The following is a 16,238-nucleotide window of genomic DNA, read 5'->3' as shown; positions in this document are numbered from 1 at the left end:
GCGTCCCGGCTGCCCAACCGCCGCGAGGCTCTGCCTGCCCGCGCTGCCAGTCACCAGCGGGGCGGCCGGAGCGGCACCGCCCCGGAGCCCGCTCCGAGGGCGCTTATCCCCGCCCGGCCGGGACGCGTTTACTTTCCCACTCTCAGCAGGGCCGACACGCCAGCGCGCGGGCGGCGCGGGCGGGGCCAATCACCGCTCTCCTTCGGGGGCCGCCGCGCCAGGCCAGCCAATCGGCGGGGACGTTACTGGGCTGGGGCGCGCGGGCCGGGCCGTGGTGGCGCTAAGGCTCCGTTAGCGGGCGCTGCTCCCGGCGCCTGGCGCGGGGTCCTGCTAAGCGTGGCGTCCCGGGGGGGGTACGCACGGGGAGCGAATGAGTGACACTCTGAAAGCAATAAAGAGCCCACGGCACCTTCCCCGCCCTCTCCGCACCCTCCCCTGCGGGGCGGCGGCAGCTCCGCAGGGATCCAGCGCGCTTGCCCCCAGCTCTGTCCCTCGCTCCCGCCCGGTCCGCGCCGCCGCCCGAGCAGCGGCAAGGCCCTTCCCCGCCCCGGCTGGCAGCAGCGCAGGCTGCCGGGGCCCGGCCCGCCTGGCCTGGCCGCGCCGGAAGGGGCGGTGCGGCGGCGGGCCCCGCCGGCCGTTGCCCGGTGCCGGGCGGGGAGCCCCGCTGCGGGGCGGGGATGGCGGACGAGGCGCTCTTCCTGCTGCTGCACAACGAGATGGTGGCGGGGCTGCACCGCGCCGCCGAGCAGGGCGAAGGGGTGAGTGGGGCCGGGGCGCCCGGGGGGCCGCCCGGCAGCGGCCGGGGTAAAGCGGCGCCTTGTGTCTTGCAGGAGAACGGCCGCTGCACCACCAAGCTGGAGAGCATGGGCTTCCGCGTCGGGCAGGGGCTGATCGAGAGGTGAGTCCCCGCCGCTGCGGCGGGCCGGGCCCGGGTCTGCCCCTTCGGCGCCCCCAGACCTGCCCCCGGGGCCGGCGGGGTTGGTCGGGCCCTGGGTGCAGAGCTGCTCGCTGCTTCGGGCGCTGCTGCGGTGCGTCCCTCCGGTCGCGCGTTCTGGCTGGCGCCCTCGCTTTTGCCCTCTCATTCGTACGGGGACCTCTCGTTGAACACCGCAGGACAGGTTTGGAGTGCTTTCCCTAATGAACACTGAGTTGGGGTGGTTGCTTACCTTTAATACTTTTAATCCTTGGTAATTGTACTTTTTTTAGACCTGCTTTTGCATGTTTCCTGAGGTGGTACGTTTCATTATTTTGTTCTCATTCTGAATTCCTTCTTTAACATAATTTTATGATTGGCGACTCTGTTGGCGTTTTTCTAAAGCACTCTGCATCCTTGGAACTTCCACCGCCAAGCGCATGCCCTCCTTGTTTCCCCAGACCATCGGGGATGCACGATGACTTGCTGCACAGCCAACTTCACCGCCCTCGTTCTGAGGTCGTGTGGAAAACTCTTGAGCTTCAGTCGTGCTTTTTATGAACAAAGTGGTGCTTTAGTGCCAAATAAAGACCTTCAAGGAGGATAAAAGGAGAGAATTCTGAAATAAGCAAGAGGAGGAGATCCCTTTTTGGGAAACAGGAACAAGTATTACGTTTGTTCCTATATGTTAGTGCTTTTTTGCACATTCGAAGGACTCCTTTGGAGCAGTAGTATAGGATGAGCTTTTTGTTTATCTTCTATTTAGACGTTTAGTTGAAGGTAAAACTGATGGAGTGCTTTGCATCTTTCTGTACTTCCCCTGTCTTTAATAGTAATATAATTAAAACCATTTATTCTGCTGTCATGTCGCAGATGTTAAGATAACACTGTGTTGCTGTTAAGTTGAAAGACTTGATGAATGCAGAGTGGTGCTGGAACGATACTCATACAATGGTTGGAAAACTTAATTTCTGTAGCAGCCTCAACAAGGATGTTGCATAGTACCATTTTTTGTATTTTCTTTTTCTAATTATCAGTCAAGTTGTGTTTGCTTTCATTATTGATATGTTTCTTACTTATCTCTTAGGTTTACAAAAGATACTGCCAGGTTCAAAGATGAATTAGATATTATGAAGTTCATCTGCAAGGATTTTTGGACAACTGTATTCAAAAAACAAATAGATAACCTAAGGACTAATCATCAGGTACTAATGCTGTAGAGTAAGATTTAACTTCTGTAATCTGTAACAGTTTTGAGTTACTAGCATTTTTTTATTCATCTATAATTACCTGGTAAGAAGCCCAAAATGTTCTTTGATGTGTTTTAAAGCAGGTTTTTAAGGTTCATGTTAGCATGTCGCTTCGGACTACAATTCAATAATTGCTTGTGATGTCTTTATTGCCATCCTGTTTGAAAAGACTAAATGCTTTGAATTTCGTATGTGCTGTTGCAGTTACAAGCTGACAGGATAGTAACAGTTACAGTTGATTAACACTTTAATAGGAACTTTTTTATGTATCTCCCAATACATTTTAGTAGAAAACTCATGTGAGAAAGTGATACTGCTGTCTTAACATCTATTTAAATAGAATGGCTTGCCTTGAAGTAATTGTTTTATTTAAAAGATTTTTTACAGTTTTCAGCAGTTGAGACACTTAGTTGGATTCTACTGAACATATTTGTATAAGAAACAGCTGAAAAACTTGCAAAATTTGCATGTTGGTACATTGCCTTGTATCTGTGTCCTATATCAACAGCTGCAGTTTTTAAAACAAGATCAAAATAATTTAAGGAAATGTTTTACTAGAGTAAAAAAATCTTTTCCCTTTCAAATTACTTGCTTTCCTTATGGCCATTCCCTGTTGTATCAAAGTAGGAACAGGAGAATTTGTACAAGGATTGTACCTAGTAGGCCATAAAAGTGAGCTGTATATCAAGTAATAACTTCAACAGATAATAAATACCTTAGAAATCTGTTTTTTAATTCAAAGAAAGCTGCAGTATTAAGCTGAGGTCTCAGTGCAATATACAGCCTTAATTTAATTTGAAGTTTATCAACTTCCAAAGTAGGACAGTCATTGGCAAAAAAAATTAAAATGACAGGTGTAGATTAAGCTATACCGTGTTCATACTTAATTTATTAAAAGGCATACTGTGGCACAAAATTGCCATGTAGAAAATGCTAGATTTTAAATTTGATCACCTGCTTGGGTGGTGTTGCCTATATCACTATTTAAAGAAGATAATGCTCATTGAGTTTGAAAATAAGAATAATGAATTGCTTACCGAATGAAGATTAAGATTTGAATGTAAAAATCTTCATGTGTTTGAGATACTAACAAAGACTTTCTAATATGGAACTATTGTTGCTGAGCATTGGAAGGACTCTTCCAAGAATAATTTAAATAAACATTTTTTAGGGTTAACCAATCATATTATCTAGGATTTTTGTAGTATATTCACAAATAAGTATATTTTGTTTTGATATAAGCAAATAATACATTTTAAACATAAATCACATATGCCTTAATCTAAAAATTAATTTTTCGACCTGAGGACCTTTATATTATATTTACAAATCAAATCCTTTCACAGAAAACATTGACTACGTGTTACTGCATACTTAGCTAAAAACAACTTTTTTTTTTTTTTAAACAGGGTATTTATGTTCTTCAAGACAATAAATTTCGTCTCTTGACACAAATGTCTGCAGGAAAGCAATATTTAGAACATGCACCAAAGGTACCCTTCAGTTTTATCCTTGGGATCTACCAGTTTTATTTTAATTATCTTGATTTATTAATAATTTTATATTTTTTAATTGGATGGACAGAAATAGTTCAAAAGGGCTAAAGATTAGTCTCCAAAACTTGTGCTTTTTAGAAATGCATCTGGTTTTGGAACAGTGGATTTGATTTATGGTTCAAGAAACGTGTAGTGTCATTGTGAAACTTCCTGTTGTCAAGTTTGGGTTACCTGATGGTAGGAGCTGGTCTGCCACTATCACACTAATTCTTTTTCTCTTTGGAAAGCTTGTGCTTTCATAAGCTTTTTAAAAGCTTCCAAAACATATTTGGAAGATGCTATTCATTCTCCAGAACAAGCTTCTGAGATTATATGAACATTCAGAAAGATCTTCCACCAATTAAAAAGAGTTTTGAGTGTAGATGCTGAGTTAGGGTAATAGTTGACGTAAGTAAATTCAGTGCCTCTGCAGAACCTCGTGTAAAACATTTTAGTTCAGGTGGATGTAAGAAATGGGGCATTCGGCTCAATTTTACAACTTCTTCATTCTTGATCTTCATAGTCATCACAGTTGCAGGCTACTGTGCTTGGGATTTTTTTAAATTTGTGTGTGTGTTTGGTGAAATGTTTATTCTGTTTTGCAGTAGATCATCTAAATATATGCAGGCCCTTGTTTTCTAAGATGCAGCCTGTGCAAGAATTCTATCTTGGACTGTTTCTCCTTTGTTGACTTTAATACCAGCTGCTAATTTCAGCCAAGTCTTGGGAGTAATTTTTTGAAGGATATTAAGTTCCTACAGGCTTAATGGAAATAGAAACAAGTGACTCAATATAGTGTCTCTAACAAGAGAAATGTGTATTGTGAGCTCTGCTGTACCAAGTATCTGAGCTTTCATCTATTTGAGACATGATGAAGCCTCCCAAGCACAGTAAGAAAACCTCCATCTTTTATATTACCATAAGTGTTAAGTCTTCTTCTTGAGAACTTTGTTTCAGTCTTCAGCAATAAGCTTCACCCTTGACACTCACTTAAAGTGCAACTTTATGTTCAGTATTTAGCATTTACCTGTGGATTAATCAGAGGAGGCCTGTCAAATTTGGGAATAAAGAGTATTGTAACAGCTGAAGTTTCATCAATGCCTGCATGTAAGTAGTTCTGTGAGTGTTCAGTTATTAGCTTACTGACTTCATCACTGTATAAGCATTTATCAAGGTGGGATTAGTTTGAAGCTGCTAGGCCGTAAGAGTCAGTATGAACTTCAGGATACTACTTGTCACTAAATTCTTCAGTGGTTAGAAAATACTGATAGAGGGTGAACCTCCATGATGTGGAGCAGAAAGCAAAACTAAAAAGTTGTATTTACTTTTGGAAGCAGCAAATGTGTAAGGATGTCTGGCCAGAACACTATGTGAACAAGGGAAGACAAAACTAACTAGATGCATCCTCTTTCTCTACAGAAGTAATTAAAAAAGTTAGTGAAGTGCAGTGTAACTATCTAAGCTGCTTAGGGTGGATTAAAAAATTTCCACAGGCTTTGAATGAATTTTAAATTTAACTGACAAAACTGCTGTGATGGGGAACATGGGTCAACTTAAAAGAAAAAAGAGAAAAATCTGTTCAGCTGGAGTTAAATTAAAATGCTAAGTTTAAATAATGGCTAGATTGTTTACAAACCATCAGAGTGAAATGCTCCTTATTACTTCTTTTAAAAAAATGATTACAATAAAATAATTACTTATAAAAGTAATTCTAATGGTGATACTTTGATCTGACTTTGCTTTTTCTTTGCAGGTAAATTTCAGGTGATGATACAGAAAATGTAGTACACATCCAAATCTGGGTATCTACCTTAAAAATGGTTTGTGTGGATTCAGTATCTTGGTTCAGCTTTGTATGTAGCTTGTAAATTATAGCAGTGCTCAATTGCAAAATATATAATAAATGTTAATAACAATAACACTATCCTTGTATCTTGGTATGAAATTTATACTATACCAAGGTATTAATGTCCATCTGGTTAGAACTGTCTACGCAGAAGTTTGCAGCAAAATATTTCAATTCCTAAAACAACACATACAGAAGACCAGAGGCATCTTTTGAGAAGAGAGTATAAGCCTGATCAAGACTAAACTGGAGTAAGAAACTAATGCCCAACTGCTACCTTTCCTTATTTGTGCTGAACTGTGAGGCAGCAATTGCTTTTGTATCATTCTGAGGAAGATCTTAACATGTGAACCAACAGCCTTCATTAATGGTGTTCGGTGGAAGTTTAGTTCCTTTTGTAGGAATGATAGGGTGGGGGCCGGGAAATAGAAAAGAGAACTGATTTCCACATAGTTGAACAGTTTCTTTCTTCCCTAAAATTGGGAGCTTTTTCTTTCTGTGTCAGAGTAGTTTTATAGCTAAGGTGATTATACTGGCCAAAGGAGGAAATTTGTTTTGGCTTGTGCATAAACTCAGTATTAACATAATTGTTTTTATTTACTAGCTGCAACTCATTTCTGTAATGAGTGTGTGCAAGAAGATTATTAGGCCTGCAAGAAGCTATAAAGACATCACTAAGACTTTGAGGACACTGGGGTTTGATAGATACTCCTTGTTGCAAGATTTGCATAACAACATGCATCTTGCTGCAAGCATGAAAACATCTTGTTAAAACTTTTAATGTGTCTGATATTCAGTTTCTACTTTCAGACCAGTAAATAACAGGCTAACCAGAAAAGCTAACATGTTAAAATAGTACCTTTGTTTTAACACCTTCTGTGTTGGGATAAGTGTATGGTTGGTTGCATGATGGGCAAGAACAGTGGAAGCTTTTCTTCCCTAAGCCCAAGGGAAGGTCGGAAGTTTGTAATGGATCCTGCCTTTCCTAGATAGCTGTTACAAGCTGGCAAGCTATAGATTACAGCATAACCAGAGGTTGTGCTTAAGATTGTGATCAAATTCTGATCTTTTCAGGTACTGTGAATCCTAGTTTAGATTAGTTGTATCTGAATAACTTGACAATTCTGGGAAGCATTTAGAGTAGAACTCAAACGAGCAGAATGCTGTCCCTCTGTTTTGTAGAACTAGTAAATATGGTTGGTACCCAATGTCTGTTCACCCTGCAGGTGCCTGAAATGTGATTACATTGAAATGTTCATCTAGTCTGTTTAGTCACACTTTCAGCATGTTGAAAGCAAGAGGAATTGGCAATCGAAGAACCCATAAAATCCAAAAATACTAGTTAGCCTAGTATTAGTATAGTATCCTCTAGCCCTACAATTTAAAACAAATTGAGTTATAAAGTTGAACAACCCCAGCCCCCTATAAATTACCAGTATAAGAACCCAGCATTTTTCATCAAACAGCTGATCCCCACCCATGTAACAGAATACTAGCATAGCAATAGAATCACTGTTACTTGCATCTCCATGATTACAGGTCTAGTAGTTATTGTAATTCACTTTGATTTTTCACTTGACAGTTAAGTCCGCCAGCATGCCAGATACAAAAGTGCCAATCATTCAAAGACATATTAGGGGTTTATCAAGAAGTGGTTGTGGTTAATGATTATTTTTAAGTGATGGGAGGGACTTAAATTCTACAATATATAGAAAGTAGATGTCAGTTAAAACTGTGTATCAGTTTGCTGCTATCAGCAGAATTTATAGTTCCTTTAATACGGATTTTTAATTGTTGAAGATAACAAAAACCAGAGGGAGTCATGTATGTACCAAGCAGATGCTGTTACTTTTGGTGCAGCACTGTTAAATATATAAATAGGTGAGCTAACATATTTGTCAAGATAACATACAGAAAATATATTTGTTCATTCTGTTTAGTAAATGTTTCTATTAAAAGCATTGAATACAGATGTGTAATTCTCACTTGTTTCTGCAATTGTTTACTAAAAAACAGTATTACTACTCAGGAGGCAGTAACATTTGTCTTATTCAAGACTTACTGGCTACAGTTGACCAGCTTAGCAGTCAGGAATGAAAGCTTGGGAAAAAACACATTCAGTCCAAGTTGTGTAGATTTCTACAGTAAGATAGCTGTTAAATAGTATGAAGAATGAGAAAAGCCACAAAATTTAAGAACACTCTTTAAAAAGCTTCAGTTTTATTAAAAAAAGCCCTCAGTAGGTGTGTGTTAGATAAAGAACAATCACACATAATGTAACCTGTGACTTCCCCAAATAGCAGTGGCCACAGGAGTACTAAGATGGTGCAAGTTTCTAACCAAGGATGTAGTCTACAGAGACAGTAGCTCTTGAGAGATGATGTGAGACACTGACCATTTTACAATGACGGTGATGATGATACTGGAGACATTGACAATCTCATGCTAAAGCTCAGCTTAAGTTGTTCATAGCTGTTCCAAGTGCATTTTTGTGAGGGTGCTATGTAGGGGTTGTATAGTACTTCAGGTCTGAACAGTGCAGTGTCTTGCTATTAACTCTGATAATGCTGTTTGTACTATGGCAATGCAAAATACCTGATATTCTCTAAACAGTCTAGGAAGGCTCATCAGCCAGGTCACGTTGATCGAAGTACCTAGTGGAGAAGTGTGGAATACAGTAAGAAACCTCTAATGCAGTATACTCCTTGCTTTGCTCTGAGTTATTAGACCCCTTGCTTTCTAGCTCTTCTTTTAGAGTTTATCATAATTATAGCTTTGCAGTTCAGGGGGCTCACCTGAGGAGACCAATAAGCTTACTTTACTCTTAGATTTATCTTAAGTCCTTTTAGTTAGGTGTATTTGCTACACAGGCCTGGAGTACTTTAACTGAGTTCCACTTTAAAAGAATCTAGGTTGGGACAAGAATAATCACACATTTATTCTGGACTTCCTTTACTGTTTTAGGTATGTAACTTGCATTACCTGCTAACTAAGCAGATTATCAAGTTCAGAGCTGATATTTCTTCTTCATTCTTGTTCTCCTGAAAGAGAAACAAATATTAGAACAGTTACTTTTCCTGTGTCAGACAGAAAAGTAGTTACATACCATGTAATCATCCTCCTAATAATTTGTTCAATTTGGCAAGTCCTTTGCACAATGTTATGTTAAATCTTACCTCTAGTACCCTGACTTCTGAGCATCGTCTTGCCAGCTGTCGAATAAGGGAGTGAGCTTCAGGTAGCAAAGGTTTTTCAAGGCATGCCAACAGTGCATAAAGCCATCTACCCTGTGCAGATTCAGATAACAAAGTTTTAATTATGAGCATTTCCTTGAAGTTTCATGCTCTTGTTAGACCAGGCGCAGGCCTGGAGCATGGGTCTCAAAACTGCATTTAAGTGCTACTGCCAGAATTGAAAAGTTTGAAAGCCAAATTAGACACTATACAGTAGAATTCTGTGCCTCTAGAGAAGCTTCATGTGAGCAGCACTCCTGGATTTCCTGCTGGTATTTTAAATACTGCCAAAGATAAAACTTAATACAGCTTACATTACTGAAGTCTGAGGGAGGGATTATTTCTAGTAATATCTAAAGATTATTAGCTATTAATTTATAACTTTACAAACTGTGGAAAAACATTTCTGAAGAGTCAATGTATCAAGTTGGATCTTTGTGGAATTAATACTGTTAGATCAGCTTTAAGATTTGCACCACTGTGAAAAAATGTCCTTTGCATTTTAGTTCACTGAATAATACTGCACTGTTACAAATGTAACTTCAGCTACCAGTCTAACTTCTTAATTTAATTCAAGTGTCTAGTGGCTTTCATTATGAAATAAACTAAAAGTCAGTGTGCACATTCTCTGCAGCATACTGGTTAAGGAGAAAACAGTCCTAAAGAAAAGGACAGAACATGAAAGACCTTTAAATGAGTCAAAACTAGTGAAACTGTCTTTAGTATTATGGAAGTAATTTTTCATTACTCTTTTGCTTCATGGTGCTGAATGAGATGAGATGCATCCACCAACGTGTTCTGTAGGTATAATTTTGTAGATGAGAGTTGTGGCTGAACTCCATGCTGACATAGTCTGTCAATCAGAATTTCTTTCCAGGTTTGATTTGTCACTACACTAAGCTAAGTTTTCCAGTCTGTGCTGCATGTGGAAAGATTCAATGTGTTGCTGCCAGCCTGCTGCCATGCATCTCCAAACTAAATTGGAGGTGTCAGACAGTACACTGTGCAGCATCCTGACAGCTTAAACCGGTCAAAATCAAAGGTGCTGCAGTTGGCCCCTCTTTTCTCCCCAGCACTGATACTGATCCAATGTTGTGGTTTAAGTTAGTGTGGAGAATGATAAAAAGGGGAGAGGATTTTGGCAGTATTGATAGATTTGTATCTGTTATGTTTTGTAATTGCATTCCAAAAGTTCTGTGAATACTTTTAGTATCTAAACAAGAAAGTTTTGAAAATAACTGAGTATGATACACGCATCTAGAGAACTCTTCAGAAAATAATTTCATAGAACACTATAAACAATTTATCCCTTGTTTAATGCATTCATGTGCAAGTAGTTAGAATAAATAAAAGATTACCAGTTCAGGAGTAAATTTTTTCTCTCCAAACCAGCTTACGAGGTATTCTAAGACACTGGTTACTGTTGCCTTCAAAAGAGGAACAGAAAGAGACAATACAGTACTTGAAATGTTTTCTCTTGCTGTCCTACCTGAAGGATTGTATTATATAAGAAGCAATGTGATTTTTGAAAAATACACAATATGTATTTCTACTCCACAGTAATACTAAATGTTCTTTCTTCCAGGTTGAAATTACATATAAGGGTAAAGTTAAAGCATCAGTTTCTGGAAGGAACTTTATATAAAATGAAGTAAATTTCTGTGTTAAGGAAAAGCTATGGGTAAATGACTACAGATGAAGAAAGAGGCATCACACTGCCTAGTTGTTTCTGTATGAAAGTGACTAGTGGGAAATGTGGTAGTAAAGGAAAGTGTGATTCTTCTAGCCTTGCAATGTACGTAAAGCTAGAACAATCAAGTTGAAGACTGCTCTTAAAACACTAAGTAAGGAATCTTAAAACACTCTCAAGCACCTAATGGAGCATTCAGTGAGAATTCAAATATTAAATGTTCGCTAGTAAAGTTTTTTTGTAGCTGAAGGTCAGATAATGATGTGTTTTCCCTGTAAGTGTGCAATTAATAGTAGTTGTAATAAACAATTTTGTGCCTACTCTAGCATGGAAAAATGTTAGACTTCTACAACAAGTGGATTATGAGAAATAATGACTTACACAGTGTCACAATGCAATTCTAAGAGGTAGGCTTACCTGATTCATTCTGCTTACAATACTTAGCAAAGGGGGAAAGCCCACCTGAGAAAAGTGCATTGGAAAAGACAGACATTACCATACACTGTTTAGTTTAATTTAGACATACAAACATTTTAATGTGATGTTCAGACATCTGTAGTGAATTGAAAGTCTGTTTTGAGCTTTGAAATCAATTAAAAAAATAATCTTCAAGCAAGTTCAAGATAAGGTCCACTCAAGTTTGGTATCAAAGAACCTTGCTTTTACCGTTCTTTGTCAAACTTTTTGCTTTTTCAGAATGATGCAGTGAAGGGCATGTTTGTAGGATAGCATGTATGAGGAGAGTAACCACCTATCACCATTCAGCAAAGCACTAAAGCAGACTGTACACAAAGCTTTCCATTCAGTGAGCAACAAAGTAGTGTGCTTTAACTGGTAACAGATGAAAGAACTCTGTTCTTCAGTCAAAGGACTGAAGGGATGACTTTTTGACTGAAGGGATGGACTTGTGCTCTACTTCACTCAGTTTCCACTTAAAATGGAAGCAAAATGGGACCTTCTGGGCTCACCAGAGAGCCTACTTTCTATGTAGTATTTAACATAAAGTGGTAATAAATATTATTGTTTCTGGTAGTGATTCTTGAAAATAGCAGCCAAAAATTAGATAGAAGTCGTATACTAACCTTTATGTAATCGATTCCTAGATGTTCACTGTCAGACAGTGCATCTATTTCTGAGTACACTCTTTCACCCAGGCAGAACTTCTTCCAGCCTTCTTCATCCTCTGATTTTGGCTGAAGTAAATAAAAATGAAAACTGTGAAAAACTGAAGACTTGATACTGTTCACAGGTTGCTGCATTAAACTGTAAAGTGAGATCAAGCATGGATTTAATGACTGGAAAAAAAAACATGGCACTGTTATGAATGCTACTCACCATAGTAACATTGCTGTCCAAATTTTGTGATCGCCAGTGATTTCTGTGTTTGTTCAGGCTCTGAGTAATTAAACCAAAGACAAATCACACTTTAACTTTGCAGTCATTTTAACTTTGCTGTATTTCTTACAATACATTCAATTATTCTTAAAATGTATAAGAATGTTCTATAAACCAGTAGAGACATAACTGGCTAAGTATTTTCCATGCCTCTTAGTATAAATCTAAGTTGCCCATACTGGGTTTGTGGAAGTAATGTTAAAGCTGAAGGAATTTTACAGTCTGGTACCTATAGTGAAATTGAGGTAGCAAGCTTTAACAGACTTACAGACTTTTCTTGGTATAACAGACTAAAGAAAAATACTAAAATTATTTAGTCAAAAGCAGAACCAAAGCCAGGATCTTGTTTCCAACAGTGGTCTGCATCTGTATCAGGTGTCTACAGAACTGTCAGAAAGAAGGCAAGCCTGCTTTTCTAGTATATTTCTTCTAGCTGACAGGGATGCCATGTAAGACAAACTGGCCTGCTTAACAGGTTCCTGTTGAGGTAGAAATGCTTTGAAACAGAAGAAATTCCCCCCTCCCCCCGAGTCCTGTTGTTATTTGAGGGGTAAAAATGACCACTACAAATGCTGTAAGTAACAGTAGCTGATGCACATTGTCTGAACAGGTGACTTCTGATGTTCTTTATCTTAAATATTTTTTAGGATATGCTTAAACTTCACCATGTTATTTCTGGCCCAGATGAGAGGACAATTGATTTGTGTATAAAAGAAATATCTGTCAAGTGAATATGCCTTTACATGATTGTTTCCTTAGTTCCACTAAAACATTAAAATACACAATGTGCAATGTGATACCTTGTAGAAACAGGGCCTAGCTCAGTTCATGTTTACAATGTAGATACAATAATACAGATTTCCACCTTCACTGATTTACCTCCCTGAAAAAACAGGGTGAATGAGCTCATGCAAGTTCAGTGCTACAGCAGCTTCAGTGTTGGTTATACTTTAGTTACTCGAGGTATTCCTACAATGTAGTATCAATGCATTGTAAACATGCTTTCCATAGTACTGAAATAATAAACAATCTCTACCTACATCTTTGGTATGTTTTGCATTTCACCCTGTTTGAACTGTGGAGAGAGAGACTGCTCAGTTCTCAATTTTTTTTTTGTTCAAGAGCAGGGTGCAAGTGTGGTAGGAAAGATTTAAGTCTGTGCTAATACTACAACCTTACAAATAAATTTTTCTAAGTTAGTATTTCTCCTCATAATGGGTGCCAACACTGTCAACAGTATCCTAAATGGACAACGTGTTCTATGTATATGAATCTCCTGGTGGATTAAAATTCACTTGTTTTTCAGTTACTGTTGAATTCTACAAAACATTCCTGCTAGCACTAGGTTTTGATATAACTGCATAACATTTTAGATCCTCCCCTATATAGTTTCATCTAAATAGTGACAGATATTTTTGCTGAAGAATTTGTTTTTAAACATGACTCAAGAGTTTTATCAGAGGTTTAAAAGCCACTCGATTCTTTTTCAAGAACTTAAGACATTTGCCTGCAATCATCTGTCCTACCATAAAGTCCCAACACTTCTGTAGTAGCTGTAAGGCTGTCCTCTGTAAAGCACAGATGTTTTCTATCTAGACAGTGCAAGTCCCCTTACACACACCATGTTGTACCTGACGAATAGCTGAGAAATTGGCTACTTGCTGCTGCTGCCACTTGAGAGTTGGAGAGTATCCTTCAGGAGCAGGCTGGCATCCAGAAATCTATGAAAACACTGGTGATAATTATAATGTGAAGAGAGCTTTATAAGAAGAATACTTAAGAACAGAGAATCAGTTAAACAGGATAATATAAATCTTAATTTAAGAAAGGTAATTTCATGAACGTGTCAAAGCCTGACTTAAGAGTTGGTTTAGACAAAATTTCTCTTTGACTCTTCTCCTATGCAAGTAAGAAAGAAAACTAAGTATTAAAAATACTTTCTCAAGTAATCATTTAAGGTCTTCCTTTCAGTAAGTGTCCCACCTTAATCTCCCTGTTTATAAAAAGCAGTGTTGTTTCCTTATCTTGGACAGATGCTGTGAATCTTAGGTGTTCTACTTGCCAAGATGGTAAGTTGAGGAAGACAGAAGACCTCAAAAATACCTTTAGGAAATTAACTCCGACACTTAAGTACCTATAACCTCGAGCATGAGATTATTTTTTTTTTAAATAAGATATTTCTACAAATGTTTAAGAATGCCACTACAAAGAGATAAGACAAATAAAGAGAATTTGCACAGAAGTGACACGGTTATATCTCAGTAGCAGAAACTTTTATTGAACAATCTAGTTCTGAAATTTCAGATTACAGATTTTTCACTAGTGAAAGGCAAACTTGGTCTCCTTAACTATTTGAAAGTAGATTAAAACCCAACCTGACAGGGCAGCATGGCAACAGGAAAATCTGCTTGGGCAGTAAGGAAAAATTCCAATAAAATATTCCAGCAAAAAGGAAAGAAGTGGTGCTAGAACTTTAGCTAACTTTAGTGAAGCTTAGCTGCAGTTGCTACCCTTACTCTAGATACATATTTAAACCTAAATATAGGTATGGAGATCTCTTTCTTCTAAAGTTTATGCAGGCTTTATGATTAAATATTTGTAAAATTTAATGCAACATTTGATTTCCTCAGACAATAAAACAGGCTGCTGTGTATCAAATAGTATGGCTATTATCCATTTATGTTGGTTATACAGTGCAGTTAGCCAGCAGTTGAACAGATGTTTCTTCAGACCCATTTAACTGAATTCTGTAGATGCTTTTTAAAATCCAGCACTGCTAGTTATGTCAACCGCTCCCCCAAGTTAGTACAAACATGACATTAACATCTTTCCCCTTAATTTTTTAAGTCCCTAAACAAAACACGTAAAAGCCGGCAGACTTACCGAGATGTTTACCGTCTGCTTCTTTCTCAGTTTTTTGGGGTCTATTTGTGCCACAACTACATCTGGGCATCGAGCTGCTTCAATCCTACAAAACAAAATCAAGGGGCTACACTTTCCCCGCTCTGTAACCGGGGGTTGCACGCCGGAGGTCTCTGAAGTGCTGCACCTGCAGGAATCGCCAGGTACCTCAAACACTGGCAGCTCTCCCAGAAAGGTTGACTTGAGAGCGGCAGATCAAGTACCCTCAGTTTCTGCATCACTGCTCTGACCTCCTCGAAGCTTGTTTGCCTCCTGACTTGCCTGAGAAGCGGCAACGCTTCCCGCAGCGAGACGTCAGCAGGCGAGCGGTGCCTGGACGGAGAGCGCAGACCCGCACCTCCACCCTGCCGGGGACGGCGGCAGCACCGGCCTCAGAGCTGCGGGCACCCGCCCGAGCGCAGCAGCCTCGCAGAAAGCGGGTGGGCTTAGACCCGGTGGCGGTCGGGATCTCGCCCCCGGGAGCGCCGGGGCTGGCAGAGGAACAGCAGCCCGGCACGGCCACCCCAGCGCCGAGCTCGGCCCGGGCAGCCCCGGCGGCCGCAGCGTTCCGGCGTCCCCGTCCTCCCCGGCCCGCGGGAGCTCGGCCCTTCCGTTCGCCCCGCCACTTACTGAACGCGCTTCAGGTATTCTTGGGGCGTCCTGGGAGGCACCGTGGGGTCGAAGTCCTCGGACAAGTCACAATCATCCACGGGCAGCAGCCGCGGCATCAGCTCCTCCATGCCCAGCTCCATGGTCGCACCGCCGCGGCTGCCCGCGCTCCGCTCCTCCCCCGGCCCGGAGCCGCTGGGCCCGGAGCCGCTGGGCCCGGAGCCGCTGGGCCCGGAGCCGCTGGGCCCGGCACCGGCGCCGCTTCGCAGCGGGGCGGAGCGCGGCGGCGGCTGCTCTCGCGAGAGCGGCGGGGCGGGAGCGCGGGGCCCTCGGCGGGCGGGGGCGTGCGAGGCGCGTCCCGGGCCCCGCGCTGGGATAAACATCCCGCGTTGGCTTCCCTGCGTTCCGTGCGGCCCTTCAGCCCTGTCAGGGCGCGTCGGTGTGGCGCCGCGAGGTGGGAGCCGTGCCGGGAGGTGCGGTGTGCCCGGGGCTGCCCCCCCGGGGAGCGGCACGCCCTGAGCGCCGGCCTGCTCCCGAGGTTCGGGCTGCCTGAGCACCCAGGCAGGGGGATAACAGGAAATCGGGCCAGAGAACAGGAGAGAAAGGGGTTCTGCCAAATTCCTGCCCATCCCACTAGGCCTGTTTCTGTGGCCAATAGATGTAAACCTTTAATAACGATTTTTATTAACCCAAATGAATATACTGTAGTTTTAAGAAGTGATTCTTTAAAACTGCCATTAATAATTTTTATTCTACCAGTGGACATCCAGTACTAGTAATACGTGTGCCTTCCTTGAAATACTTTGAGAGCTGAGTTTGAAACCAGTTATGCAAATGTTGATTTACATAGATTTAAGCAGAGTTCT

The 16,238-nt window shown here is 41.0% G+C and overlaps 2 protein-coding genes across 4 annotated transcripts; one reads left to right on the top strand and one right to left on the bottom strand.

The window, feature by feature from the left end:
• The first annotated feature begins 252 nt into the window (after positions 1-252).
• Positions 253-7,514, top strand: TRAPPC6B (trafficking protein particle complex subunit 6B). The gene is made up of 6 exons (XM_051620193.1): positions 253-758; positions 831-898; positions 2,001-2,118; positions 3,573-3,656; positions 4,712-4,805; positions 5,452-7,514. Exons 1-6 carry the CDS (start codon positions 678-680, stop codon positions 5,481-5,483), a joined length of 477 nt encoding a protein of 158 aa, XP_051476153.1. The 5' UTR covers positions 253-677; the 3' UTR covers positions 5,484-7,514.
• On the bottom strand, positions 1,226-15,656 carry GEMIN2 (gem nuclear organelle associated protein 2). 3 transcript variants are annotated; one of them, XM_051620191.1, is made up of 12 exons: positions 15,623-15,656; positions 15,394-15,592; positions 14,746-14,830; positions 13,494-13,583; positions 11,803-11,862; positions 11,550-11,660; positions 10,885-10,929; positions 10,136-10,204; positions 8,721-8,831; positions 8,527-8,585; positions 8,140-8,198; positions 1,226-1,505 (listed from the first exon to the last, which is right to left on the bottom strand). In XM_051620191.1, exons 2-11 carry the CDS (start codon positions 15,513-15,515, stop codon positions 8,159-8,161), a joined length of 792 nt encoding a protein of 263 aa, XP_051476151.1. In that variant the 5' UTR covers positions 15,516-15,592; positions 15,623-15,656; the 3' UTR covers positions 1,226-1,505; positions 8,140-8,158. The 3 variants fall into 3 exon arrangements, with proteins under 3 accessions (XP_051476151.1, XP_051476150.1, XP_051476152.1); XM_051620190.1 differs by lacking the exon at positions 1,226-1,505 and having other exon boundaries at positions 7,735-8,198; XM_051620192.1 differs by lacking the exons at positions 1,226-1,505; positions 10,885-10,929 and having other exon boundaries at positions 7,735-8,198.
• Positions 15,657-16,238: the final 582 nt, after the last annotated feature.

Source organism: Apus apus, chromosome 5, assembly GCF_020740795.1.
Source record: "Apus apus isolate bApuApu2 chromosome 5, bApuApu2.pri.cur, whole genome shotgun sequence".
NCBI lineage: Eukaryota > Metazoa > Chordata > Aves > Apodiformes > Apodidae > Apus > Apus apus.
Note: the sequence above shows the minus strand (reverse complement) of the source record. Positions and strands in the feature narration are given on the sequence as shown.

Bases quoted from the DNA above. Each gene is read 5' to 3' on its own strand.
- TRAPPC6B (XM_051620193.1), top strand. From the start codon at position 678: ATGGCGGACGAGGCGCTCTTCCTGCTGCTGCACAACGAGATGGTGGCG. The intron at 759-830 runs GTGAGTGGGGCC...TGTGTCTTGCAG, and splicing joins CCGCCGAGCAGGGCGAAGGG to GAGAACGGCCGCTGCACCAC. The intron at 899-2,000 runs GTGAGTCCCCGC...CTTATCTCTTAG, and splicing joins GGGCAGGGGCTGATCGAGAG to GTTTACAAAAGATACTGCCA.
- GEMIN2 (XM_051620191.1), bottom strand. From the start codon at position 15,515: ATGGAGCTGGGCATGGAGGAGCTGATGCCGCGGCTGCTGCCCGTGGAT. The intron at 14,831-15,393 runs GTAAGTGGCGGG...TTTGTTTTGTAG, and splicing joins GAATACCTGAAGCGCGTTCA to GATTGAAGCAGCTCGATGCC. The intron at 10,930-11,549 runs GTTAGTATACGA...CACTTTTCTCAG, and splicing joins TAGGAATCGATTACATAAAG to GTGGGCTTTCCCCCTTTGCT.